Source organism: Pelodiscus sinensis, chromosome 9 (genome assembly GCF_049634645.1).
Source record: "Pelodiscus sinensis isolate JC-2024 chromosome 9, ASM4963464v1, whole genome shotgun sequence".
Classification (NCBI taxonomy): domain Eukaryota; kingdom Metazoa; phylum Chordata; order Testudines; family Trionychidae; genus Pelodiscus; species Pelodiscus sinensis.
Genome location: NC_134719.1, coordinates 56,425,676 through 56,452,820, shown reverse-complemented (window position 1 = coordinate 56,452,820; position 27,145 = coordinate 56,425,676). Strand labels below are relative to the sequence as shown.

The 27,145-nt window shown below is 46.3% G+C and overlaps 2 protein-coding genes across 3 annotated transcripts in view; one reads left to right on the top strand and one right to left on the bottom strand.

Annotated features, from left to right (window-relative positions):
- Positions 1 to 8,590, bottom strand: part of COLGALT2 (collagen beta(1-O)galactosyltransferase 2) — an 86,038-nt gene extending 77,448 nt beyond the window's left edge. Inside the window, exon 1 of one of the 2 annotated variants that reach the window (XM_075936774.1) lies at positions 8,397 to 8,590. Coding sequence is in view for 1 of the 2 variants with exons in the window: in XM_075936772.1 (XP_075792887.1) it covers positions 7,851 to 8,068 (218 nt within the window). In the remaining variant the exon portion in view is untranslated. Of the gene's footprint in view, positions 1 to 7,850; positions 8,277 to 8,396 lie in introns of those variants that run through there. The other variant, XM_075936772.1, reaches the window with a different exon arrangement.
- A 5,503-nt stretch (positions 8,591 to 14,093) lies between these two features.
- Positions 14,094 to 25,157, top strand: TSEN15 (tRNA splicing endonuclease subunit 15). The gene is made up of 4 exons (XM_075936769.1): positions 14,094 to 14,275; positions 16,349 to 16,430; positions 17,461 to 17,596; positions 24,760 to 25,157. The coding sequence occupies exons 1-4, from the start codon at positions 14,189 to 14,191 to the stop codon at positions 24,962 to 24,964; spliced, it is 510 nt and encodes a 169-aa protein (XP_075792884.1). The 5' UTR covers positions 14,094 to 14,188; the 3' UTR covers positions 24,965 to 25,157.
- The last annotated feature ends 1,988 nt before the right edge of the window (positions 25,158 to 27,145 follow it).

Below are 27,145 nucleotides of genomic sequence, written 5' to 3'. Positions count from 1 at the left end.
TAACTGTTAGTGTTGCCAGTTTTACAGTGCCATCAGGCAATGAGCTACTTTCACTCATCTGGGATTAATCTCAAGCTGCTAGCAAACAAAAGCCACACCTACCACATACTCTATCATTTCCAAACCAGACCTGTAAAAGTTCATCTCACAACAGTAACTGATTTCTGCAGTACAGAGACTTGACTTCATGTGCATTTAAGGCTTGATCCTCCGCTCACAAAACTCAGTGAAAATACCCCCATTAACCGCATCCATTGGATTAGTCCAACCATCAGGGCCAAGGGAACTCTCGGTGACAACAGTGAAACCGGGTCCAAGACTCAGAAAGAATAGGAACAGAGGGATGAAACTAAGGCCATTTTGCTTTCTTTACAGTGTAAGGCTACGTCTAGACTGGCATGATTTTGCGGAAATACATTTAGCTGAAAAGTTTTTCAGTTAAAAGTATTTCCGCAAAAGAGCATCTAGATTGGCAAGGATGCTTTTGTGCAAAAAGTACTTTTGCGCAAAAGCATCCGTGGCCAGTCTAGACGCGATTTTGCGCGAGAAAGCTCCGATCGCCATTTTAGCCATAGGGGCTTTTTTGCGCAAAACAGTTCTTCCCTGTCTACACTGGCCCTCTTCAGCAAGTATTCTTGCGCAAGAGGGCTTTTTCCCGAGCGGGAGCATGAAAGTATTTGCGCAAGAAGCACTGATTTTGTACATTACAAAGTCAGTGCTCTTGCACAAATTCAAGCGGCCAGTGTAGACAGCTGGCAAGTTTTTGCGCAAAAGCACATGCTTTTGCGCAAAATCTTGCCAGTCTAGACGCACCCTAAGTGTATATGACAAAGATCTCCAACCTTCTTGGCAGTGTCATTATCAATGTGATCTTCGAAAAAAGCCAGGAGTCAGTGAGATGAAGCTACACAGAAGTAGTTTAGAAAGGAAAGGACTTTGTGCCAAAATATTACAGGTCTGAGGCTGGCATTCTAAGTTCTACTAGACACGGTCTGATGGTTGGTCAGTCAGGTTCTAGCTAGCCATATTTAGCACTCTTACAGACAGCACATTTCTTACTTGCAGCTGAGTGGACCTCAGAGAATTAGAGCTCAATTCTCTTCTTGCATATACTGATGTAAATTGGGAATAACTCTACTAAAGTCAATAGAAATACAGTGGAGTAAACTTTCTATATGGTAGATCAGAAGCAGGCCCACACGCTCCTTAGAAAATGCCTTCTGATCTGTTGAAGGCAGATGTGGAGAATCTCTCCTGCACCGGCCACATACAGTTCACTGGTATTAGCTGCTAGCGGGCCACCAGTTGGTTTGTTTACTTGAGTGTCCACAGGCACATAGCCCCACAGCTTCCAGTGGCTGCAGTTCACTAACCCTGACAGGTCGAAGGTTCCCCATCCCTGATCTAAGGGGATGGCAACATGGCAACCAGAGATGTGACTGCAGCAGCTGAACTGAGCTAAAAGAGACTCAAACAGTTCAGTACCACTGGGAAGTGACTTTTGCAAGTAAGGTTTTGGCTGCAACATCACATTGACCTGGGAGACCTGCCTACATCTATACTGTGGGTGTTTTGCGAAGAGGAAATGCAAATGTAGCACTCATTTGCCTACCTTCAGCACCTGGCATACTGGATGAAAATAGAGTAAAGAACAGAATTATCAATTATATAGATGAACATATCTTGGAGGAGAGTCAATACGACTTTTGTAAAGGGAAGCCATGTCTCACCAATCTGTTAGTAAAACATACCATTGTATTTGTGCAAATTAAACTTGCCGTACTGCAGCTTCATTTTATTCATAAATAAATCTCTGTCCAATATATACAGCTCATAACATTACATTTCTATATAGCTTTTACCTAGATTACATGAGTCATGTAGATTTAAACATTTATTACAAGTTTGACTGGAGAATAAAATTGTGCCAATATGTTTCTCTGCAAGTTAGCCAAACAATGTACACACAGTCCACAATTTACAACTGTAAACAACAGCAAACTGTATTGCAACCTGACACAGAGTGAATTTTTTTTCCAAAAATTACAAGGATGCCCTGGTAGAGAAGATGATGAAAGTCCTGGACCATCTACTGCTACATTAAATGAGCCAGCCAAAACAATTAAGTGGTAAGAAAGTATGGCGACACATACTTGAAAAGTGGATTTTTCTTTGCTGGAGCAGATAAGTATCCGTTGTTGTAAATATAATGTGTGTTAAAATAAAACCTATTTTATTTACAATAGTTGATCTTTTCCTAATTAGTAGAGAGTAAGATTGGGTCTTTAATGCAAGAATGTGGAATGCTAGATCTTATGTTCTTTACTTACACAGCACAGAAATTCAGATTTCACACTCCAAAAAAAAAAAACAAACAAACCATACAATATAGTGTTCAAATTTGGACAACGATTCTGTTTTTAAATTAACAAATAATACAGTTTTTCAATACTTTTATTAATATTGTTGTGTTGCTTTTTATTCAGTTTTATACACTGTACATTTATACATAGGGCCCTACCAAAGTCCTGGCCATTAAAAATGCATCATGGACCATGAAATCTGGTCTCCTCGGTGAAATCTCATATTTTGTGTGCTTTTACCCTTTTGTATACAGATTTCACAGGGATGATCAGCGTTTCTCAAATTGGGGAAACACAAAGGATTTAGGGGGGCACACAATTATTTACTTAGATTACAGGAGGGTTACCTAGGGAAGTAGTGGAGTCTCATCCCTAGAGGTGTTTAAGTCTCGGCTTGACAAAGCCCTGGCTGGGTTGATTTAGTTGGGATTGGCCCTGCCTAGAGCAGGGGGCTGGACTTGATGATCTTCTGAGGTCTCTTCCAGCTCTATGATTCTCTGACTCTATTTTAGGGGGTCATAGTATTGCCATGGGTGGTCTGTGAAGGCTTGCCTCCCCCAGCCTAAGCCCTGCCCCTTCTGCTGGGGCCCCGCCCACCAAAGAAGTCAAGCTGCCTCCCCATCACAGGAAAGCAGGGCAGTGCCCCATGCATGCATGGCCCTAGCCTCCCCGGCCCTGGAGCACTGAGGAGGGCACACAGCTGCAGCATCATGGGCCTGGAGCACCACGGAGTGGGGAGGATGGGCGACTCCAGTCTCCCTGGCCAAGAGCGCATGGAGGGCAGGCGCTGGGGGCAGTAACGTTCCACTCCCAGAATGCCTAGAGTGTGGACTATGCCTTCCCTCACCTCACATACCAGCCGCCCATGGTACTGCCACCCTTATTTTTGTACTGCCTTCAGAGATGGGCAGCTGCAACCACTGGTCTCCAGGTACCCAGTTCTGAAGGCAGCCAGCAGCGGCGCAAATTAACCTTGCACCCTCTTCCCCACACACGACTCCGTTGTGAGTCAAGACCCCTACAATTACAACATCAGGAAATTTCAGCTCCAAATAGCTGAAATAATGAAATGTATGGTTTTAAAATCCTCTGACTGTGAGAGTGACCATGAATTTGGTGAGGCCCTATTTATATATTATGTTTTTCTTGTTTGAACTCTACAGCTTCCTCCCAACATTTTTTTAAAGTGTGATTTTACTAAAACTTTGGTTTCAAAGATCTTGAAGCCTTTCTTTGCATATTGCTAGGGATTTCTATCATGTCAACTGTTTACAGTAAAATAGAAAGGAAACACATACATTGTTTATTTTCAGTGTTACAGTTTATATGTCGGTAATTAAAATTAATACTCTTCTTAAGGAACTGTTAGTAATTACGCTCAGGGCCTATTACAGCTGCACAGGTGGACATGTTAAATGGACTGTGTCAAGCACAGTAGTCTGGAAATGCAGTGAACCTCAGAAAATGCCTCTTCTTGTTTGCAACTTTATCTAACACCAGTCCTTCTCTACGAATCTCACACTAGTGGATAACTTGTACTGATATTCCCTGTGTCTAAGCTCAGTGGAAGTTTTGCTATTGACTTCAATGGGAATAGCCCTGTAAGATGATCTACCTCATGTAATCCTCCAACAATCAATCTTTCTGTATGGCAATCCATGAAGTATAGAACTTCTTTTTCAATGCACACCAACTTTAGACCTTCTTGCTTCATTTTTTTTAAATGACATTTTTTCCTGGGGCATTTCCAGTGTTAACCACACCTCACTTCTGTGCAGGGCCCTTTTCAGAATACCTCTCTCGTTTTTTCAGTCCCTTGTCTTTCTTAGTTTTGATAATGAATTGTGCCATATTATTAGCCATCTTCTATTGTAATTGCATGGGCAGTCCCGTAGAATGCTTCTGTTACAAGGGGGTGGCGACTATAAATAAAATCACAGGAACAGTCAGTCACAGTTCATGTACTACAGGGGTGTAAAATTATACTTACGGTATACATACACAATTACAACACAAGAGACACGCCAAGAACTACCTTCTTTAGTTATCAGCTTTGAATTTATCTCCCTTTAATGTGGGGCTTTAATGTCAGGTTAACATATATAGCTGAATTGCAGGCAAGGTCTAAGATCCAAGAACACTTAATTCTGATGTTTTAAGCAGTCTAATAACTGAAGTGTAAATCTAAAACGTCTACTGACAGGAGAACAGGATTGTGTGCATGCTTAGCAAACCATAGGGCTATGTCTACATTCGCATGATCTTGCACAAATACTCTTTAATGCAAGAGTTTTTGCGTTAAAGTATTTGTGCAAGAGAGCGTCTACACTGGCATGTGCTTTTGCGCAAGAGCATCCGTGCCAGTGTAGATGCTCTCTTGCGCAAGAAAGCTCCGATGGCCATTTTAGCTATCGGGCTTTCTTGCACAAGAAATTCATGTTGCCTATCTGGCCAGTTGCGCAAGGACAGTTGAACAAGAGGGCATATTCCTGAGCGGGAGCATCATAGTTCTTGCGCAAGAAGCACTGATTTCACACATTAGAATGTCAGTGTTCTTGCGCAAGAACTCCCCGGCAGTGTAAACAAGCAGCATGTTTTTGCGCTAAAGCAGCCGCTTTGGCGCAAGATTGCGCCAATGTAGACACAGCCTCCTAGTCCAGAGACAAACCTCTAAAATAAGCTAAATCTATGATACACATTAGTCAAACACTTCACAACACACAGATCCTTCAAACATACACTTGTTGTTCATTTACTCCCAAGATGCCAGCTTATGGCTCTAAGTCATATTGCTGGGTCATAGTTAAAAACACAATGCTTATGGTGACATCATAATGCACAAAACAATCTTATTTCCAAATAATGATACTCAAGGTTTAGACCCAATCATTTCACTAGTCACTAATTTTCTGTAGAACAGTTGAAGGTAAATAACCACTATATCCCTGAAACGCGTATAGAAATATTTGTCCATATTTGATTAAGTCATTTAATGCAAATTTCCATTGGTATTGATGGGGCTAAAAATCTAGTCTTCCTTCTTGAAGAAGCTCACTGAAATCAATAAGAATTTTTCAATTTACTTTAAAAACCTTTGGCTCAGGTGCAAGCTCTAAAACAGCAGTTCTTAGTTTAAAGGTTGGCCCTCATAAAAGTTCTTACTTCTTAGAATCTTATCTACCAGCTTCTGTTACTCCAGTCATGTATAAATAATGTCTGGCTGAGTGGAAAGGATGTTTTTCCCTTCAGAAACCAGCAGGCTAACCCAATTCAAGGCCAATTTCTTTCTCTCTCACAAAATACATTGTATTACCACATGGCTGATGAGCTATGGTCCTCTTAATGTATCTTACTAATGCTGTTGGAAATTATTCTGTTTCTTTGCCCTCCAGCACCTATTCAGTAGGATCACTTTCCAACCCAGGCAAGTACCACCCCTAGAATATCCCCAAAATACTGATATTTAAGACCAACAAGCACTGACAAATCAGTTCTTTTATTGAGCTTTGTTATTTCATTTCTTCAGATTTATACAAATACTGAAAGGCACCTACACTCTTGAGCAACCCTAACATCACACCACAAATACTTCAACATAACTAAAGAGCATGATCTGGTGAAAAGCTTGGTGTATTAGTTCAAAAGCTTGTCTTTCACCAAGAATCCAACTGGTATAATAATGGCAATAATATAACAGTGTGTCTCTACAAATACTTTGGGTTTTCATTTTGCCTCCAGGACAGGCTTTTTGCACAGCAAATAAGAATTTTCCCCAACAATCAGAACAGTGCAGGTGGGCAAACTTCATCAAAACCATTTCCCCTCTCCTCCCCAACAAAAACGTGGTTTCAGTCAAAATTTTCCCCGCCTGTAAAAATATGAGCTGTAATCCCCACGTCTGCCCTGCCCTCCAAATGCATCATTGACCATCTACCTGCAGTGCGTTCGTGGCCTTTATAGCTAATACACACATTCCATAGTCTGGGGTGCATATGCTGCTCTCTGGCAACATGCTAGAGAGGCTGGAGGACATCTGCTCCTAGTTTAATGTATGAATCCATGGGGAGATTACGGAGGAGGGAATTGATTCTGCAGCCCTCCCCTCTTTTCATGATAGGGCGGAGTTATCCTCCCACCTCCACTCCTCCCCCTCACCCCCCCAAAGAACCTAAGCCACGCTGTCAGCTCCTTCCAATAAATTCCTTTCTCCATAAGAAGCAGTAGCTCCAGGGAAAGTTTACAGCTATGAACACAAAGGGTTAGGCAAAGCTTTGCTCTCATCCTGATCCCCACCAACACGATAGGAAAGATAATCATTTCCACTAGAACCTCTAGTAGTAGGAAATCACAGAAAGGGATCAGAGGGAGGCCCCTGGTTGAAACCTCTTGCCAGAAGAGGTGCAGTTCCTCTTGCTAAGTCCTGAAACCAGGGAGCGTTTACAGGTTCAGCAAAGACAGACTCTTGCCCTAGATCAAGGGTTGTCAACCTGTGCTCTGCGACCCTGTGCATTTTGTAAGAATGCAGACTATGACTAAGATTTCCAAAGGGTGCCACACCTCCATCTGAAATGTTTTAGGGGCCTGAAAATGCAAACAGGATGAAAACCACTGACCTGATTCCTGCAGTGCAGAGGGTTACTTGTCCCTTTGCCTTATTATTATACACTCCTGGCCTCCAAACTGCCACCCAACCTGCACCCTCCTCTGCCTCTCTACTGCCCCCTAAACCAGCACCCCTGCTGCCTCTCTACTGTCCCTTAACCTGCACCCCCTGTGCCTCTCTACTGACCCCACCATGCACCACTTCTACCTCTCTACTGCCCCTTAACTTGCACCCCCTGTGCCTCTCTACTGCCCCCTAAACCAGCACCCCTGCTGCCTCTCTACTGCCCCTTAACCTGCACCCGCTGTGCCTCTCTACTGCCCCCTAAACCAGCACCCCCTGTGCCTCTCTACTGCCCCTTAACCTGCACCCGCTGTGCCTCTCTACTGCCCCTTAACCTGCACCCCTTCTGCCTCTCTACTGCCCCCTAAACCAGCACCCCTGCTGCCTCTCTACTGCCCCTTAACCTGCACCCGCTGTGCCTCTCTACTGCCCCCTAAACCAGCACCCCTTCTGCCTCTCTACTGCCCCTTAACCTGCACCCCCTGTGCCTCTCTACTGCCCCTTAACCTGCACCCCTTCTGCCTCTCTACTGCCCCCACCATGCACCCCCTGTGCCTCTCTACTGCCCCTTAACCTGCACCCCTTCTGCCTCTCTACTGCCCCCACCATGCACCCCCTGTGCCTCTCTACTGCCCCCACCATGCACCCCCTCCCTAATGCCCTAACCTGCACCCTTTTACTGACCTCTGCACTGCCTCTCCTATCCTCCAGGTACAGCACACACGCCCCTCCCGACCTCAGCCCCGCTTCCCTCCGAACCTGCCCCCCATCCCCCGCCGGCTCTGCCCCCACAGCCGCTGCCCGGAGCGCGCGCCGCTTACCAGATGGCCAGGCGGCTCTTGGGGTAGCGCAGCCGCTCGAGGCAGCCCAGGCTGCGGGGCAGCGCGTGGGCCGCGTTCCTGGCCAGGAGGGCGATGAGGACCGTGGGCGGCTGCAGCGCGGACTCCGGCAGAGGGGCCGGGGACTCCGGCGGCTCCAGGCCGCCCCTCGCCCACAGCAGGCAGCCCAGCAGCAGCCGGAGAGCGGGCAGCGCAGCCATGCTCCGGCCGCCAGCCTGCGCCTCGCTCCAGGGCGGTGGGGGGCACGGCCGGGCCCGGCTGCGGGGCGGGAGGCAGAGGGGCTGGGGCTGCGCGCTCCCCGCCTGTGTGCTGCCCTCCGTCTGCTTCCAGCCGCCCCGCGCCAAGCAGCGCAGCCCCTGCCTCTGAGCAGCTGAGCCCGCCCCAAACAACCCCGCCACACGCGTCCGGGACATGTACCCGCCCCCCCGGATCGGCTCTCCCGGCCTGACTGCGCTGATCGGGACAACCCCCCCGGAAAAAAGCCCCGAGCTGGGAAAACGGATTTGTGCCAGGCCTGTCCGTCATCACCTGTCCAGCCCCCCGTCTCTGCTGCGCCCCAAGGGCTCCAAAGCACCGGGTGCCTGAGGAGTGAGCGTCCCGCCTTGGCACTGGGGCGTTGTGGTCTGAGACCTGCAGCCTGCCTTGTAGAACAGGCACTTCCCTTCCGCACGGGTTAAATCCCACGGAAGCTTTGCAGGGTTTGGGCCCCCGGCGTAGCAAGAGCTAGAAGCAGCCAGGATAGGAAGGATCGTACCAACCCAACCATTTCACAGAATCGCTTTGCACCTTTCATCCAAAAGAACAGGACCCGAAACAGAGAGACAGGGATCTCGCCCCCTGCAGGAAGCAGACACGGAGAGCCTGCTCTGACTGCAGCCAAGTCAGCTTCTTCCACCTCCCATGGTCTGGTGTGCAGTGTACTGGCACACACCTTCCTCTGCCACCCCCAATACAAGCCGCAACATTTCTATCGCATCCCAGTGGGTCTTTTCTGAGACCTCGCCGAGCTGCTGGTCTTTCACCACTACCTACTCAGGACCTGGCAACTAGTCCCAGTAACCAGGTCCATGGGAGCCACCAAGGGGGAGGATTTCCTGCACACTCCATCTCAGTGTGCAGGTGGCCCAGTCCCCCTCCAAGTGCCAAAGATTGGACTTGGTTGGTACCACCAGGATCAGAGACCTGGACTATGGCCAGAAGGACTGGGTGGACCCCCTGGGACTGAGCCGGCACCTGGGCACCCCATCCCTCCAGTCCCCGTCACCAGAAGGTGATTGCTGCCTTACCACCCATCTGTCTCACTTTCCTGAGGTAGGTGCTAAGCGAGGGTGCTCCCCACCATCCCTCACCCCTGGCCTACTAGATCCATTGGGCCCCTGCACCATGAATCTCCTCTATACACCATCTGAGCCGATTGCCCAAACCACACCTAGGAAACAGCTATACGTTCCATGGAGGGCCCACAGCTTATTAGCTAGTAGCTCCTTCCTGGAGCCATGAGTATGGGCACATATCTGACACAATTCACCACTTCCCTCAGCACCTGCCCCTGCTGTGGTGAGAGGAAGACCCTGTTGCACATTTACAATGAATGCACCAATTGCTGCCCTTTCCTGGCTTCTCCTTAAGTTCTGGCTGCACCCTGATCTGTGATCCCATGAAGTCACAAGACCCCCCCTCGTCAGCTTCTTCCTGGCACTGGCCAAGCTAGCTGTCCGCAAAGCTGAACGGGGAAATGCTCTGCAACTGTGGGGCCTACTTCTGGCCCTCCCTTAAGTCACATTTCTGGGCAGAGTTCCTCCTTTCAGGAGCAATGGGTTCTCTGTTCTCCATAGTTCTCTGTTCTAGGACTCTCCGCCCCCCAATCCCTGCTTTTGAACTTGTGACTCTTGCTCCCATCCCTGTTTTTTCATTTGTTGTTCCCTGCCAGGGGCAAGAGCTGAAGAGAGACACAAGGGGGGGGGGGGGACAAGCCACGTGCTGCCCTCCCCCAAAATCCTTCCCGTACAAACCTCATCTTGGGGGAGTGCTAGAACAAGTTGACACAGGAAGTTATTTTGTACTTAGAACACAGTGGAGTAGCCAGATGAAATCAGCTAGCATTCTGTTTCTAAATAAAACGGCAAGAGGAAATTTAGATAAACAACATGCAATTATCCAAGTTGGAATTTAGCTAAGACATTAAAATGTTCACTGTATTTCATTATCTCACCTCCCCAGAAAGGGCCATCAGTGCAACAGATTACAGTTTAACACCACCACCAGATTCTAGAAGTTAGTGGATCTGAGAGACAAGGTGGGGGAGATAGTAACATCTTTTTTGGACCAGTTTCTTCTGGCGAAGGAGACAAGTTTTCCAGTGGACATGGAGTTTTTCTTCAGTTTAGCATAAGTAGTTAGCAGGTATTGTAAGGAACCACTCAAGGTACAGAGGTTCATTAACACCTCCATAGTCATAGGCCAAAAAGGGGGATTACTATGTTACAGATTATTGTAATAAACCATGAGTTCAGTATCTGTTAAGATTGATTTTTAGCAATGTTATGAATTTAAACTCCCAGGCTTCTTTTGAGAAGGAGGACTGATAGGCCAGCTATAGTAATCACTTTACGAAAGGTGTTCACACACAAGTGATAGCAGGGTTTTGTCCTTTCATATTTTCCTGTATGAATTAAGAATGTTAAATGGCATTTAATCAGATAACCAAGTAGTCGATGGAAATTCCATCAACTACTCGATTAGCCGGTAAGAGGAGAAACTGCAGAGCCACAGCGGGGTAACGGGGGGGAAGCAGCTATTTGGGTAGTGATTCGACTAGTCACTTACATCCCTAGTGTGAATTCAATTCAGAGTGTAGTGTCTGAGATTTGTATCAGGGGCTATAGCTCCTACAAAAATGAATAGAAATTGCAGGTACTGACCCTTCTCAAGATAAAATCTTGAGTACCTGGTGTTCCTTCCAGCTCAGTTGAGTGGGGTAATATTGGCTCTACCCACTTAACATAGAGCCAGCACAGCGCTTACTCCCACCTAGAAGGAAGTAAAGAGCCGGGAAGGAAGAAACACAGTTCTCTCCCTGCGTAGCACAGCCCCTTCCTTGTAAAGAGCTAAATGTAAAGGGTCAGCATAGCTCCAACCTATTTTAGTTAATTCACTATGGGGTGTTTTCAAAAGTTAGTGCATTATTAACCAAACAATACAGTGGCTTTCACAGAAGCCAGGTATGGTTTAAACACTCTTCATATTGCTTGCTTCTTAGTGTCTCATTAACGACATCGAATGCCCTTTTGGAACAAAAGTTACCATTCTGAATAAGACTGTCTCACAAAGTATCCTGCCTTCAGCAGCATCTCATGCTTTCAAGGAAGGCAGTTCCTCTTCAATGCTCCCCCAATCCCATCCACACACAACTCACCTGGCCACTTGTGCGGTGTTGGTACATGGGCATAATTCCCTCCAATACATGCTGGAGATTAGTTTGAAGCATAAGGTGTGTTTATCCATGTATAATAAGGGTCTGACACAGGAGCAGTGGTCAGACTCAACTTCATTTCCTACACCCAACAACATCAATCACTGGGTTACAAAAGGTCAGATTTCTAATGCATGGCAAGAGGCAGCAGCTAGTTACAACTCATAAAATTGTTTTGTTTATTGCTGATTAAAATATCCCATTGCTTTTTTAAAATCCAGCCAGTGAGTTGGACTCAAGACCCAATCCTGCTGTAACAGGACTGTTGGTTACTCCAAGGGTTGAGGTACTAGCATGTGTAAGGCATATTCAGGAAAGGGAGGGAAAAAACAACTATTCTGGCTATGAGGAAGCAATTCAGAGATGTTCCTTTGGCCATAGGTCCCAACCAAGGAAATAAAACAAATGCAGACATCTCCCTTGAGTCTACTCCAGGTGTCCATACTAAATAGTTTGTGTATGGGTACATTTTTTGATAGTACCCTAGTCCCCATTAGTTCAGGCAAGCAGCAAGTTCCCTGAGATACCTAGATCAGGTGTGCTGTTCCATGGGTCAGCTGAGGAACAGCTTTTGTCCCCTTTAGAAATATACCACTCACAAAGCATGTCATTTTTTTCTATTTTTTCTTTACCTAGGAGGCACAGCTGTTAATTCCGCTTTCCAGAAGCCAAAAAAACCATTGTGCCAGCTCTTCCCTCCGAACCTGGGAGCTCAGACAATCTTTGAAAACCAGCCACCTCTGTGTGCCCTCTGAAAGGCTTTAAACCCTTCATTAGTCACAAAGGAACAAACTACATTTCTTAAGACAGTCAAAGCTCCTGAAAATTGCCAGCATAGCAGGAGCACTATTTGACTCCAAGGGGGTGGGCAGGCACCAGCCTGCCCACTGCTAAAGGCCCCTCCCCCAGCCTTATAGGAGGGACCACTGGACCCAGTAATCAACTGAGTATGGGGGACAAAAAATGAAAAACAGGGGTGCAGGTCAAAGGTTTAAAACAAGGATCCAAGGATCCAAGAACCCAAGACAGACAGGAGAGTAACAGGAGCAGGACTGGTCTCTCAATGACCTCCTACACCAGTGTAATCCACACTCTGATTAAATGCTGGATGTCCTTGCATTTATCCTTCACTAGTGGACCCAGCAGTTACCATATCATTGTAACAGGATATGGGACTGTTCATTTTCCACTATGCCCAACCTAATCTGAATACCTCAGTCAAGTCCCTTCTTGTTTTTCTCTATAGCAGGCTAAATGATTCCAGGCTGTGCCTTCCCTCTAAGCATTTTAGTTGCCTGTCTCCAACTGTTTTCAGTCTCTGACAGATCTTCCTTGTGGTAGGGGGCATTTAATTGATTCAGTTATGTCTTTACCAAATGTTTTCTATTATTTAATCAAACATCTATTTTAAATGCTTCTGCATACTGAGGGGACACTAGCACTGAGTTTTGCTTTCATGCCTCCTAATCAGTGGAGGAATAACTTTGCAGTTTAGGCTTGTGTTTGAAATTCTACAAGCCAGGGGCAACTTCTGGTAAGGTGAAATTCTACAAGGAGCTTGCACTTTCTGTTAAGGGAATCTTGGCATGCATTTAGCTGCAGGAGGAGGAGTGCTCCCAGCTCACTTCCTGGGGCTTTCTTCAGGTTGCTGTGCTAGAAGCAGAAGCCTGGCAGGTTAGAGGAGTTGGCTGGGGGAGGGCACTGAGACTTAGAGGGTAAGAGGGGTTGCAGCTGCACTTACTCCAGTCACTGAGTGTTTCTCCCTTTTGGCTTTCTAGGTAGGGAGGTACAGTTCACAGCCTGCTCTAGCTCCTGGTTGCCTAGGGGAGGGCAGAGAAGGAAGGCTCACAGGCTGTGCACTTTGCCTCATCGCTAGGTGTGACGGCGCGTTGGGGGGTCCCCCGTCTCCTGCACCCCGAAATGGCACAAACAGACTGCACCAGCTGGTGGAATAGAGGAAGTTTATTGCCTCTCCAGGATACAGCACAGATGGAATCTGGTCACAGAGCTGGGCTAGGATGCCTCAGGCCCCCTTGAGTTGCGGGGAGACTGGGCCCCTAAACTCCAGCCCCTTTCCCTAGTCTGTCTCCTCCATGCTTCCAGCCAGCCAGCAACTAACTAACTAACTTCCAGCCCTGCCCCCCAGCCAGGGCAGCCTCCACCTTCCTTTGTTCCTCTCCATGGTGGGTGTCTGGCCACTGGTTTGCATAGTGACTCATCCTGTTTTGCTGGGTCCTGGTACCCACGGCAGCCAGTGGGGGTTACCCCAGAGCCAGCAGCATAGAAACCAGCCAGGTACCCCCACTACGTCACACTAGGCAACAAAAAAATAAAAAACCCACCCAACACCAGGGGTAAGTGCTGCTGCAGTCCCCCACCCCTGAAATGTCATCCTGCCCCCCCATGCTCATCCAGCCCCGAGCCCCCTCCTCATACACCCCAACCCAGACTCCTGCATCCCTGTCTCCAGCTCTTGCAACCCCCCTGCCCTGAGCCCCTCATGCACCCCAGCCTTCAGTCCCGCATTCCCGCCCCCCCATTGCTTACAGGTACTGTTCTATGGAGCCCACCCCCCCTTTGCCCTCCGGGGGGGGTGCGATAAGACAGTGCCTGTACAAAACCTGAGTCACTCCCCCCATCCCGGGGGGAGGGGGGGGTGGGCGCGCGCGCAGCTGCACAGCCGCTCCTGGAGCCGGGTGCCGCGATCCCGCCTGGCGCTGCAGGGCTCGGCGGGGGCGGGGCTGCGGCTCGCGCGGGGGCGGAACGGTGGCGCGCGGGCTGGTCCCCGCCCGGAGCACGTAGCGCAGCGCACCGCCCGGAGCGAAGCCGCGCTGCACGCACGGGCCGCATGGACGCGCCGGGCCCCCGCCCCAGCGGGCCGCAGTGGGAGGCCCGGGGGGCGCCGCGCGGCAACTGGCTGGCGACGCACCCGAAGGTAACGGGCGGCCCCGCTCTGGCGCCCAGTGGTCTCGGCCAGCCCGGGGGGTTCGCTCCTGAGCGCCCATTGGCCGGGAATGGGCCAGTGGGAGCTGCGGGGCAGAGCCGGTGGCTCGTGCTCCTGGGGGTTCCTGAGCAGCCCAGCGCCGGCCTAGGGACCTCGGTCCCACTCTGGAGCCCCCGCCTCCATCCCAACCGCCTCTGCCCCGCCCCTCCAGCGCACTGGCCCCCTCACTTTTGGCCCTTCTCGGGAGCCTGGGGGGGCACAAATATAAAAGCCCTGGGCCACCAAAGAGTTAATTAGGCCCGCTCGTAGGCAGTGCCCTGCATAGTGCCAGTACCTGTGCTGGTAAACACCCAGCTGGTACGGCACCCTGTTGCCTTCAGAATGGGAGTTTTGATTAGACCAGAGGCCGTAATATATACAGTGACCCTCAAATGTCTGTACAAGTGCAGAGTTTAAAAAACTGAGTTGTTAGAAGTTTGTGTTCAAGTAATAAACTCCTCTCAGATTGCTTTTTCTGCTTTTACCCTTTATTGGGGTCATGGTTGCATATTTATGTTTTGATAGTTGAGGTCTACAGCCAACAGCTATCTCTGCTTATTTAAAAACGTATCTTTAATGTGACTCTTGTCTCACAGCTACCAGTTAATTTATCTTTGGCTGCTGGAAGCCATGTTATTTGAAAATAAAGGTTGAATAGAATGGATTTTGTTTCTAATTTCCCAAGGAGTTTTTCTTGGGTTCTTGGAGGAATTTTTCAAGCTGACAAATTTGATCTCCGTGTCTTGTGGTAGCTTTTCACCACTATTCTTTTCTCTTGTTCAGAATCACCATTGAAACAAACGCATCCAAGAAATAAAACAAAAAAACTTGTGAGCTACCTTCTTTTAGGGAGGAAGAAGAAAAGGAGTATTCAACTGTAATAATGTCTAACCTGAAGTTTATTTGTGTGATGATCATTAAGACCCAAAACCTAGACAGATAGGGAAAGTAGCATGTTGACAGAGATTTTTATCTGATCTCTTTTCATTACTTATTTGTATACTATTAATTTGAATGGTCACAGAGAACTTTTAAAAAGAGCATAGTGTCTTCCCTGAAAAGCACTGACTGATTCCTTAGGACATTATGCTCTTTTTAAAAGTTCTCTGTGACCATTCAAATTAATAGTATACAACCTTTGTGGTGGTTTTTTGGGAGGTTTTGTTTTGTTTTGGATGTCTGTAAAGCACCATAGGCCCCATGGACACAAACAGTTATATACAGTAAATGAGTTTCCTATTACAAGTTCTTGGAATATTCAAAGCTATCAAATCTCTTGGTTGGAAGAGGAACTTTGACTATTAATGTAATGAACTTCTTAAGAATTTAGCATACGGAGAGACCTTACCTTACTACTTATAATCTGAGCTGTTCAGTATATTAGCTTGTTGTTTATGTCTTCATGTAACACAAGAACCAGGATTTCCCAATTAAATCAATAGGCAGCAGGTTTAAAACAAACATAAGGAAATAGTTTTTGTACTACCTGTAATGGGGATGATCTGAAGGTCAGAAGTATAACTGGATTTAAAAAAGAGTGAGATGAAGTTCTTGGAGGATAGGTCCATCAAAGGCAAAGATGATCTGCAATGTCCCTAAACTTCTGATAGCCAGAAGCTGAGACAGGACTCATTGGTCTGCTGAAGTGTCTGGCACTGGCCACTGTCAGAAGATAAGAATATTGGGCCAGATGGTCCATTGGTCTGACCCAGTTGGCCATTTTTAAGTACTGTGATAGAAACAGAATCTTTCTCCACTAAAAGGCTCTGTTCCAGAAAGTGTTACAATTCTTGTAAGGCCTTTTTATCTGGGCCAAGTGAAAATGTAACTGTAAAATATTTGAAAAGGAGTTTTTGGTTGTTTTTTTTTGGGGGGGGGGGGTTGGTATTTAATCTTTCTGAATCTTAGTTGCAGCTGTTTAAACAGGCTCCATACTTTTCATGCTTTTTTGAGAGGTTTTATATATCTGCACCTATTTGGTTTATGCTCTGCATTCTTTGATTGTTGTGACATGTTGGGTTTCAGTTCATGGAGATGATGTCATTGGATGTGGCTGACAGCACTCAAGTATATGCTGCGTTCTTGGTTTACTTGGACCTCTTAGAAGGTAATTCAATGAAAGTATTTTGCTGAGCAATCTAGGAAATCAAATTAACATATCTAGTCTTCTGATTTTCAAAGACATACATGCCAGCAGCACCCATTCCATTCTCTAGGTATCCCAAAATTAAACACAGTAATTAGCTACACTGAACAAGCAATGTGTGACTGGGTCACAGGGCATCAACTGGGATAGTAAGACTATTGCAACTTGTGTTGAAGACTGGTAGTTTCAGGTATTGAGAGAAATTTAAAGTTTTGCCCATAAGTTTGTTCAGATCTGCCATCATTAATTATATCCCTCCAAAGCAAATGATTGATCATTGTTTGCATGAATGCTCTTGTATCACTGCAATTAATAATCCTGAGTAAATATTTTTCCCGACTACAGTGATTGAGCTGTGCTTTGTTAATTCGTAATCTTGCAGTTATCAGCCAGTTTCTCAGCATCTTAATTTTTTTCACGTTCGGGTTGATACCAGGTTACAGTCATACATTAAAGAGAATCAGGACAAGAAATGCATGGATTTTTTTTTTGTCTTTGTAAAACAAATACTTAGGGGCCAACACTTAATATGGTAAAAATCATCATAGCACTGGTGAAGTTAGCAGAAGTATGCTGATTCACACCAGCAGACCAGTGGTTCTCAACCAGTGGTATATTTCACCAGTTCAGTGTTTGCCCAGTTTTACAGCAGACTACATAAAAAGCAAAGTCAGTACAAACTAACATTTCATATAGTGACTTGTTACTGTTTCATATGCTACATCGACAGTTCTCATAGTGTGGGCGAGTTCATTTTAGTGGAGTTGCCAGGGCCAGCATTAGGCTTGCTGGAGCTTAGACTGGAAAACTGAAGTCTGAGACCCACTGTGTGGGGGGCTGAAGCTGAAACCCAAGTTTTTAAGTGAAGTGAAACTATGAAAGGAAAAAAAGACCACAATAAGTTGACTTTCTTCTTAAACTTATACCACCCGTAATGATGCAACCAGAGAGAAACTTGTGTTTTGTGCTTTGGTCCTTTTTCAATTTTCAGGCAGAAACTGGCATGAAGTGACATGCGTTGGACTAGCAGAATTCCAGCTCATATGTCTCCATGGTCGTGAGAGAGAAGCTGAGAATTTACAGTTTGTAGTGCCAACACCTGTCCACATGTCATTCACTCATGAGAGGTAAGCGAGTAACCATAGACTACTTGGTGCTGAATTACCAGCAAGAAAAAAGAGGATGTAAAAGAGTTATCAGTTGCTAGAAAGCTTTAGAAATGCATTTTCTGCCAAACGAAAAGATGACACCCCTCTCTCCTCCTCAAAAAAGGTAGAGGAAAATCAAATTTAAATGCATGAGCTGAGTTATGTCTAGTATTAGGAACATTATAAGGCTGGGGTTTTTTCCCTTTAGCCTAATAAGTTTCTTTTGCTTTTTCCTCACTTGAAACCATACTTCTTAATGTAACAATTTCTGCAGAAATTGGCAGTGTCCCCATTGGAAAAAAATACTTTGTATTGTTTGAGTCCTATCTGAAGTATTCATGGTGGCCACCTCTAATGGAGTTTATATGGATAATTATTTTCAAGTATCTTGAAGATGATGAAAAAGCTTGCTTTCTACTGCTTTTGTTAGATACTGAATCACAGGAATGGACTGCTTTTTATTAAACGTAATCCTGGATGCTGTCAGTCTGAAAATCTGCTTCTACAGGCTAAAAACAGTTTTATAAAACTGCATTTTCAGAGCTATGCTTTTGTATTAGATTTCTGAGGAAAAAGTGCTGTATAAACTAGGGATGCAAGTGACTAGTCGAGTGACTGCTCAACTAGTCGCTTCCCTGCCCTTTTCCCCTTCCCCCCACTGCCTCTGTATCCGAGGCAGCAAGGGGAGGAAGCTGGTGCTGGGGGGAGCCGGCTTCACAGTTTCCGTGAGGCAGGGGCAGGGGAGGCAGAGCCTCAGCAGTCTGTGGGAGCTAACCCCGCTGCAGTTCTGCACTTTACATGTAGTAAGAGCCCACTAGGCAGCAAGGTGTGGGAGATCAGGAGCCAGTGCCCATGAGGAGCTGGCTTTAAACAGGCTCTCCCCAAGCACCGGTTCTGCGTGCCCTTCCTCACCCCCACACTGCTACCTCTGATGGAGGGTGAAGCCGGTACACATGGGAAACCGGTTTTTAAGCCAGCTCCCCATGTGTATCGGCTCCATGGACCCCCCCTACACCCCCCCCTTGCTGCCTCCTACAAATGCAGGGAGTGGGGCAGGCAGGAGTGATGCTGAGGGCAGCTGTCTTAAAAGCTGCAGGGGAGGACAGGGCAGGCTGCCATGAAGCAGCCTCTGTGATCAGTGGGCAGCTGGTCCATGAGGGGATCTGGTTTTTAAACTGGCTTCCCTCATGGACCAGCTTCATCTGCCACCTCGCACTGCTGCCTCTGATAGGGTAGAGTGGGGGTGGGAGCACACTGGCTGCTGGCCCTGCCCCCGAGGACTATCAAATAGTCATGTAACCGATAACATTTTGTGCAGGTGCATGACAATTCAATTACACTAGACCTAACATCCCTAACATGCGCTCTGCAATATAAAGCTTTTATATGATCTTTATATGATCTTTAAATCTTTACCTCAGTGCAGCTGGCTCCCTGGGAGAGGGGCTGGGAGCTGGCTTATAATCTGGCTTTCGGTTTGTATCAGCTCCTTGGGAGCTGCCTGCCGCCCCATGCTGTTGCCTCTGATCAGAGACAGGGTGGCAGGTATGTGCAGGAGCCTGTTGCCCCATGTGTAACTGCTGAAATTTTCAGATATTACACCGTTACTTAATTATATGAACTTTAACATCCCTACTATTAATATCTTTTTTTGGCACAATTACATTTCCCAGTGATGTTATAGGTGACTGACTTGTCTGAAGCAAACAACCTTGCATCACAATAATAAATGTGTAGTAGATTCTTATGGGTGTCTCTTCAGCAGGAATACATCTGTGGCAGGAAATGTTTACTGTGGCAATTAGTCATGCAGTTAGAAGTTTTCTAATTGTAAATTAATTGAAAAATCTTATTACCATTCAACACATCAATCATTCTGTTCTTATGGATGTTGTTTTGAAAAGAAATATCACAAAACTGTATTGTAAGATGGCATGACTCACTGCTCTGCTGTGTAATTGAAAAGGAAAAGCTATTGAAAGGAAAGCAGGAAGACAAAACATTTGCTGCTGTTCTGCTTCTTGTGAAGATGCTTCCCGTCCTCTGTGGGGAGGGATTTCTGCTTCTTGTGGTTTTTGGGGTTGGAGATACCCAACCACCCTCACTCATTGTGGGTCTAACAAACTAGGATATTGGCTTTTTTCACTGCAGTTGCTTTTGCATACTATCTCATTTCCCTGCACATTAGTGGGAGTTTCTAGCAAAAGAAATAACACGGTTGATCAAACTGGATGGCTACGTCTGGACGGGCATGATTTTCCGCAAATGCTTTTAATGGAAAAATTTTCCGTTAAAAGCATTTGCGGAAAAGAGTGTCTAGACTGGCACGGACGCTTTTGCGCAAAAGCACTTTTTGCGGAAAAGCGGCTGTGCCAATCGAGACACGCTTTTGCGCATAAAAGCCCCGATCGCCATTTTCGCAATCGGGGCTTTTTTGCGCAAAACAAATCTGAGCTGTCTACACTGGCCCTTTTGTGCGAATTGGATATACTGTCTACGCTGGCCGCTTGAATTTCCGCAAGAACATTGACAATACCATGTAAGAAATCAGTGCTTCTTGCGGAAATACTATGCTGCTCCCGTTCGTGCAAAAATTCAGTTTCGAATTGTCCAGCTGCCCCAGCACTTCTGGGTTCCTGATGGTGCCGGACCATCAGGAATGCCGGAGCATTGGATGCCAGACCAATGGAGTTTTACTGTACATTGGTTTGGGGGTGAGAATTTGTCTCTTACTTGTGATAGTAGGCAAAGTAGTTTTCACACAGATGTGGAATTGGAAAAAAAATCAGTCCTGTCTCTCTCATGTACCTTCTGGTTAGTGACTGAAGGACTGAGTTGTAGCATGAGTGGTTGTTTTTGGTAAATTGTTAAGCAGAGGAGTATGGGCTATGGGGCTACAATTCATGGTTGGGAATTGAGACCTGGGTAATACTCCTGTGTCTGTTACGTAATCTCTGGTCACTCTTCTGCAAAGCAGAGGGAATATCTACTTCCCAAGAGTTGGGCTTAGTTCAAAGCCCTTTAAGGATACGTCTACACTGCAGCCCAAGCTTGGGACCCTCCTGGCTCGCAGAATCCTAGAACTCGGGCCGCAGCTGAAAGCCGAACATCTACAATACACCACAGCTAAACAGCTCCTTCGCCGGAGTCAATTGTGGGTGTTTTAACTGCAGTGTAGACATACCTTAAAATCCCCCACTGGGATATGTAGGCATTTTAGAACTGAAGACTGAAGTGGTATTTTGTCGCAATATCTTTTTTTATATTATGGAATCCAGTTGCTCTTATACAAAGCAGATTAGGGATGTTGGCTGACGTATCATTGAACAGTCAGTGTAACCGCATAAAATTGAAGCGGTCACACAACTATTGACAGTCGATGGCGGAGCCGGCAGCCAGTGCGCTCCTGCCCCACTCTGAGGGAGCTCCCTGCCACCTTGCGCTACTGCCTTGATCGGTGTAGCAGCACAGGGTGCCAGGCGGGAGCTGGTCCATCAGGGAGCCCGTTCAAAAACCACATCCCCATGCAGACCGGCTTCCTGCTGCACCGCACTGCTACTGCTGTACAGAGGCATCAGGGAGGCGTGGCAGCAGCCCCTGTCCGTGAGGTGTCCGAGCTCCCACCTGCAGAGCAACCTCTGTCCTCCAGGAGCTCGGGCCCCCACCCCCCCTTCAGAGGCTGCTTCATGGCAGCCTCCCCTGCACTCTCCCCCCGCCCCCCTGCAGAACTAGTACTGGGAGGAACCGGCTTTTAATCCAGCTCCTGCCTCCCGCCCCCTCCCCTGACTGCCTCTTGAAAGCCTGCTCCCCATGAGTATTGGTTCCAGTCTGCACTCAAGGCAGGGGGCAGGTAGATCTGGTGCTCATGGAGAGCCTGCTTAAAGCCAGCTTCTCGTGGGCACTGACTCTCGCTCCCACCCCTCACCGCCTACTGCCTCTGATACAGTAGCAATATGCAGAGACAGCGTGGGGGGAGGGGTAGTCAATAGGATTAACCAATAAACCTGGGCTTATCAGCTAATCGTTTACTCCACTATACGCTAACATCCCTAAAGTAGATTGAAAGTGTATGTGATGGGGGGTGTGTGTGCAAATTTAAGGTCTGATTCTGGTCACGCTGACTTCAGTAGTTGCTAGATCTAATTTGCTGTGAATATGCAAAGTCCTGGGCCTGAATTTTAGAAGCAGTCAAGCAGAGTTGCGAATATCCTGAAAAATTGTTTCCTTAAATCTAGGAGGAGGAGAAATCTCTTTCACAAGCAACTTTGATGTCATTTGCTTTGTGGGATTATCTGCGTGAGTGTATTTTCAGGACCTTTTCTCTCTTGCGGTGCTTCAGTTTCTCCTAGTTTTTCTGTCCATGGATTTTTTTTTTTCCTCTCCTAATACTTCTATTGAAGACTGAGCTCTGTTGCTGGTGAAACCCCAAACCTTAGCAGCCTCTGTTGAACATTCAATGACTTTTCTTTATTTAAAAAAACAAACAAACGTGCAGGATATTTTAGCTCGGCAGACTTCTCACTGTGCTCCCAGCAGCACAAATGTTTGATTGTTCTTGAAACTCTCCTGGGGCTCTAACTCCCTTTCAGTTTACTAGGCAGTCACTGGCATGAATCCCTGGAAGCTGGCATGTGCTGGATATCTGTTGTCACTGAACCTCTAATCCAGATGATCAGGGCTATTCCGGAGCTTCAGGCACCAAGTTGATTGTGTATTGTAGTGCACAGTTTCCTTTTCGTAAAACTCATGATTTTGCTTTTGTAAATGGAGCACATATACAAGACCTCATTTACTAATCTAAGTGAGGTTTATTTGGACAGCGCATGCTGCAGAGCAAAACAGAAGCCATGATCTATGATTCTGACCTTCAGAAAGCATCCTAGGATATTGCCATCAGGAGTTAAGTTTCTTGGTGTACGAGCCTTATTGTTGGAGCTTTTAATGCTGCCATGTCAACAGTGACCACAGGCACTGGATAAAGTTGCTCATAAAGAGCAAAAAAATTCAAATGCCCTCTTGCTGCAGGTTAACCCCACCATGGCTTTGAACTTTTAGGCTACATCTTATTGAAATAATGTGGTGGATTATACTGAATTTCTTAAAGTTAAAAATAAGGTTGTCAAAGGGTGCGTATACCGCCCTGTTGGAGGGAGGTGATGGGCCTACAACTTCTGTCAGACTGTTAATTGTCATGAGTTGGAATTTCTGTGTTCTTGTCATGTGGCATTATGCAAGTAGTTCGTGTGTTCTAGAACTAAGTATGCTGTATCTTTTTAGGAAGAGGGTTTGGCCTGAAACGGCCTTGTCTCATTTACTTCAGTCTAATTGGGAACAACTTTTAGGCGGGGAAGAGCTAATTTAAGGTGTTTGATCTATAAGCATTTCTGCAACAACCCCATTTTGCCCTACACATACAGCACTTCCCTGTGTGGCCAATCTCTGCTTTGCCACCAGCAGTGTTTATAGTAACGCAGGAGAGTGAAAATACAGTTTATGATCGTTATATATGTTGTGTAGAGTGGCTCGCTGGCCTCCCTTTGCATGACACCTGCTGTGTGTGGGGCCCAGCTGTAAAACCTGCAAGGAAATCTTTGTTTTTCTTCTTTAGTGAAGCTGATGTATGACTTTTTTCCGCAAAACTCAGACAGCCCCCGGAAAACACTGTGCTTAAAACGTCATAGGTCTTCCCGCTGCTTTATCCTCTGCCATGGCCCATTTGATTCCTCTTTGATCTGCTAAGCTTCTCTATGGGGTGGAGGAAGATAACGAAAGCGTGGTGCTTTTGGAAACCCTAATCTTGAGCCACAGTGTTTGTCTTGCAGGGGGAGAGGGGAGCTCAAAGGTGCACCAAGAGATGGCGGTATGGGGACATGCTGTAGGGATAGGATGGCTCTCTAGCAATATCCTGGACAAGCTCTCCACAGAAGGCTATTGGAAGACAAGATGGTTTTCAGGGATGTTTATAGACAAATGTTACCACATCAGTCATTTAACCCGTTGTGCACTCTTTCCCATTGCTCGTCACTGCGCTAATGTCCCAGACCGTCAAGTCAATTAGTAGACATGTAAATAATCAGCATGTTGTTCCTAAAATGAACTGAGATGGGAGCATTACTGCTTTCTGTGTATTGTCCTGGATTTTTTTTAAAAAAAGTAAGTAGAAAGTAGTGATGGCAAATGTTAGCTAACTATGTCTTCCTTTGCCTGGAGGCTGCCTTTGAGGATAATACACTGGGCTGAGTTGCAAGAGATGTGACTTCATTTCCTGGCTCTGTCACAGACTCACTCGATTTCTCTGTGCCTTATTTCACCCATGCGCACGATGGAGATAATGCTCCCTTTCACCGTTCGTCCATCTCGTCTATTTAGATTGGCAGCTTTTCAGTTTGGGGGCTGTCTCGTGTGTGCACCGTGTCTGGCACAATTTGGCCCCCAACCTTGGATAGGGCCCCCTGGGTCAACCATAGTATAAATGATTAATAAGGTGGCAGTATATCCAGCTGGTACATACTGTGCTGTATGGAAGTGAGGTCGCTACCTGTTAACATATTGATGAATCCAGTTCCAGCAGGGCTCTGGGCAAATGGAGTTTTAAAATCAAAACAAAGGCTCACTTTTCCTTGGACATAGAAATACATTTCTCTACCTCCAGAAATATCACCCGTACCAGGGCTGACTGACAAGATTGTATCCTAGGACCTTGTCGCATATTGCTAATTATAATGCTGAACGTGTGTATACTAATAGCTTTAAGGATAAGTTAAATGCAATACCATGCGCTCTGAAAGCTTTGTAAAGTGAAAAGGCTGGATAAAGAGAGAGCTGTGTTGAAAACGTAATGCTTTCTTTCTCTCTTCTGCTCTCTCAGCTTTCTGCTTTTTGCCCCGGTGGGGGAATGGAGACTCTAGGCAGTATGGCGGTATCGATTAGGCATTGAGCAGTGTTGCCACTGCAGAGCACCCATGGGAATGTATTTTAAAGGTACAGAAACCACAGGGCAGCAGAAGTGTTCACAATTTGCTGTCTGGGATGTCCTCAATGCTATAAATCCTGGGAAACAGGAGAGAGAGCAAACAATTTTAGCTTTATACTCTGCTGAAATGATTGTGAATAGATTCCTAACTGATTATATCTTCTTTCAGGCTCAGAGAAATCATGAAGAAAGCTTGTATCCCACAGGAGGAAACAGATTCCTCACTGTCAGTCATCCTGGCTATAGTGGAGTCAGATTCCACAGTAGTGTATTATAAACTGACCGACGGTTTCATAATGCCAGATCCTCCTGATGATACTGAAGACAAGGATAATAAACAGTGGAAAAAGAAAAGAAGGAAGCTTTTGAGGTGACTTTAAGACAAATATGAACGGTTTCTTGGCCTCTTATTTTCACATCTAAACAAAGCTAAAAAGTGGCATTTGTGTATGTAAATTAGAAGGTATAATGACTTATCTGCCGCATCACAAATCTTCAGTTACTCTGGAGAACTCAGACTTCTGCAGTATATTTGAAAATAAAATATGTAACTTGTTTGAAGGCACATTACTTCTTCCTCCTAATACATCTTGGGTGTTGGTTGGTTGGTTTTAGGTTGGTTGGTTTTTGAGAAGCAGCAGTTTTCAAAGCTTTTTTCCCCTCTTTCACACACACCCACCCCTACATTTGTGGCAACGCCTCGTGTAAGTTTTAAAGGTGAATATTTAAATAAAATAGGGCTGTTCTTTAGTGTAGTGTGGTTAGAGTGAAAATCTCAAACATACATTCTGTGTCGGTTAAAAAGACAGTGGTCACCCCTAATCATGGCACAGCACCAAGAGCATTTAAAATACAAATTGCACCCACTACTTGATTTTTGGTATAGTTAGAACAAAATAGAGTAGGCTTTATCCAGGAATATTTTCTTTGGATTTAAACATACTGCAACTAAAAAAATTACCACCATAATGACTCAGAGGGATAGCCGTGTTAGTCTGTAACTTCAAAAATAACGAGCAGTCCTGTGGCACCTTAGGAAATTATTTCAAAATAATAATATTCATAAATAACTCCCAAAATAACGATTTCAAAATAAGCTTATTCCCCAAGGAAATCAGGAGAAGTTATTTTGAAACAACCAGCCCCTTATTTTGAAATAGTGGGCTTGGTAGTGTAGACGCTCCGCTTGTTGTTCGAAATAACTCCCTAGTGTAGACCAGGACTTAGAGCAGGGCTGGGCAATAATTTTTGACTGGGGTGACTTCCGAAATTTTTGAAGTGGAAGGGGCAGGGCTTCAGGCCAAAGGGGCAGAACCAGGACACTTACATGCTTCCCCACCCACCGACCCTGTTTGGTCTGAGGGTGGGGGAGTGCGTGAAGTCTTTGCCCCTGCCCCCTTCTGAGAACTGCCAACTGTTCTTACAATTAGCAGTTCCTCCTAGGTGCCCGTGCCCCTGGCAGTGGGAGGAGATTTTGCACACTCCCCTGGGGGGTGGAGGGAGCACACAAAATCTGCCCTTGCCCTGCAAGAGAGCGACCCGCCAGTTGAGCAGCAGCTGGTGGTTGACTCTAAGAGCTGAGCCCCTTACAGGGTGAGAGGAGACTTCACGTGCTTCCCTCTGTCCCAAAGGCCCTGATTGGGAAGCCTCTTGCTCCCTGTTCTCTGGCACACGGTGCCTAGAGTCAACAGCCAGGTTTGACTAAAGCACCACACGCTCCCCCATCTCTAGGCCCTGATTGTCCTGTAGACGGGAGCAGCAGAACCTCTGCGGACCGGATCAACCTGCTTGGTGGGCCGCGTATAGCCCATGTAGGTCCTATTGCCCATCCCTGGCTTAGACTAACAAATATGTTATTTATATCATGAGCTTTCACAGATAAAACTCACTTGATCAGATAAGTCAGGCTACTAGAAAGAGGCATCACCTAATGATTAAAGCCCAAGACCAGTGTAGTGACTTCTGCAATCTAATCCTAGTGGCCAGTCATGAAGACCCAAACTACATAAGCTACTGACATTTACATGTGCTTACTATACCACAACAGTAAACACTGTTACCCCTGTGAATGAAAACAGGAGCGGAAGGAGGTTAAAGATCAAGGGATCGGTAATGCGGTTTTAAATGTCTGGACCTGTTAACATAGTCAAGAACAAACCATTTGATGAGAAATTCAGTTTTCTCATGTTACAGCATGATCTCTCCACGGTTAACGTTTCGGTGTGGAAGGCTCCTTAGCCTCTCACAGTACGTCTACACTTGCACCCTAGTTCAAACAATGGATGCAAATGTAGGCGACTGAAATTGCTAAAGAAGCGGGGATTTAAATATCCCGCGCTTCGTTAGCATAATCTCGCCCTCGCGCTATTCCAATCACCAGCTGATTCGAACCAGGAAGTGCGCTCCGGGCCACATTAGTTCGACTCAAACCCCTTGGTTCGAACTAACGTTACTCCTCAAACGAGTTCGAACCAAGGGGTTTGATTCGAACTAACGCATCCCGGAGCACACTTCCTGGTTTGAACCACCCCCCACCGCCTCTCCAAAGCATCTGG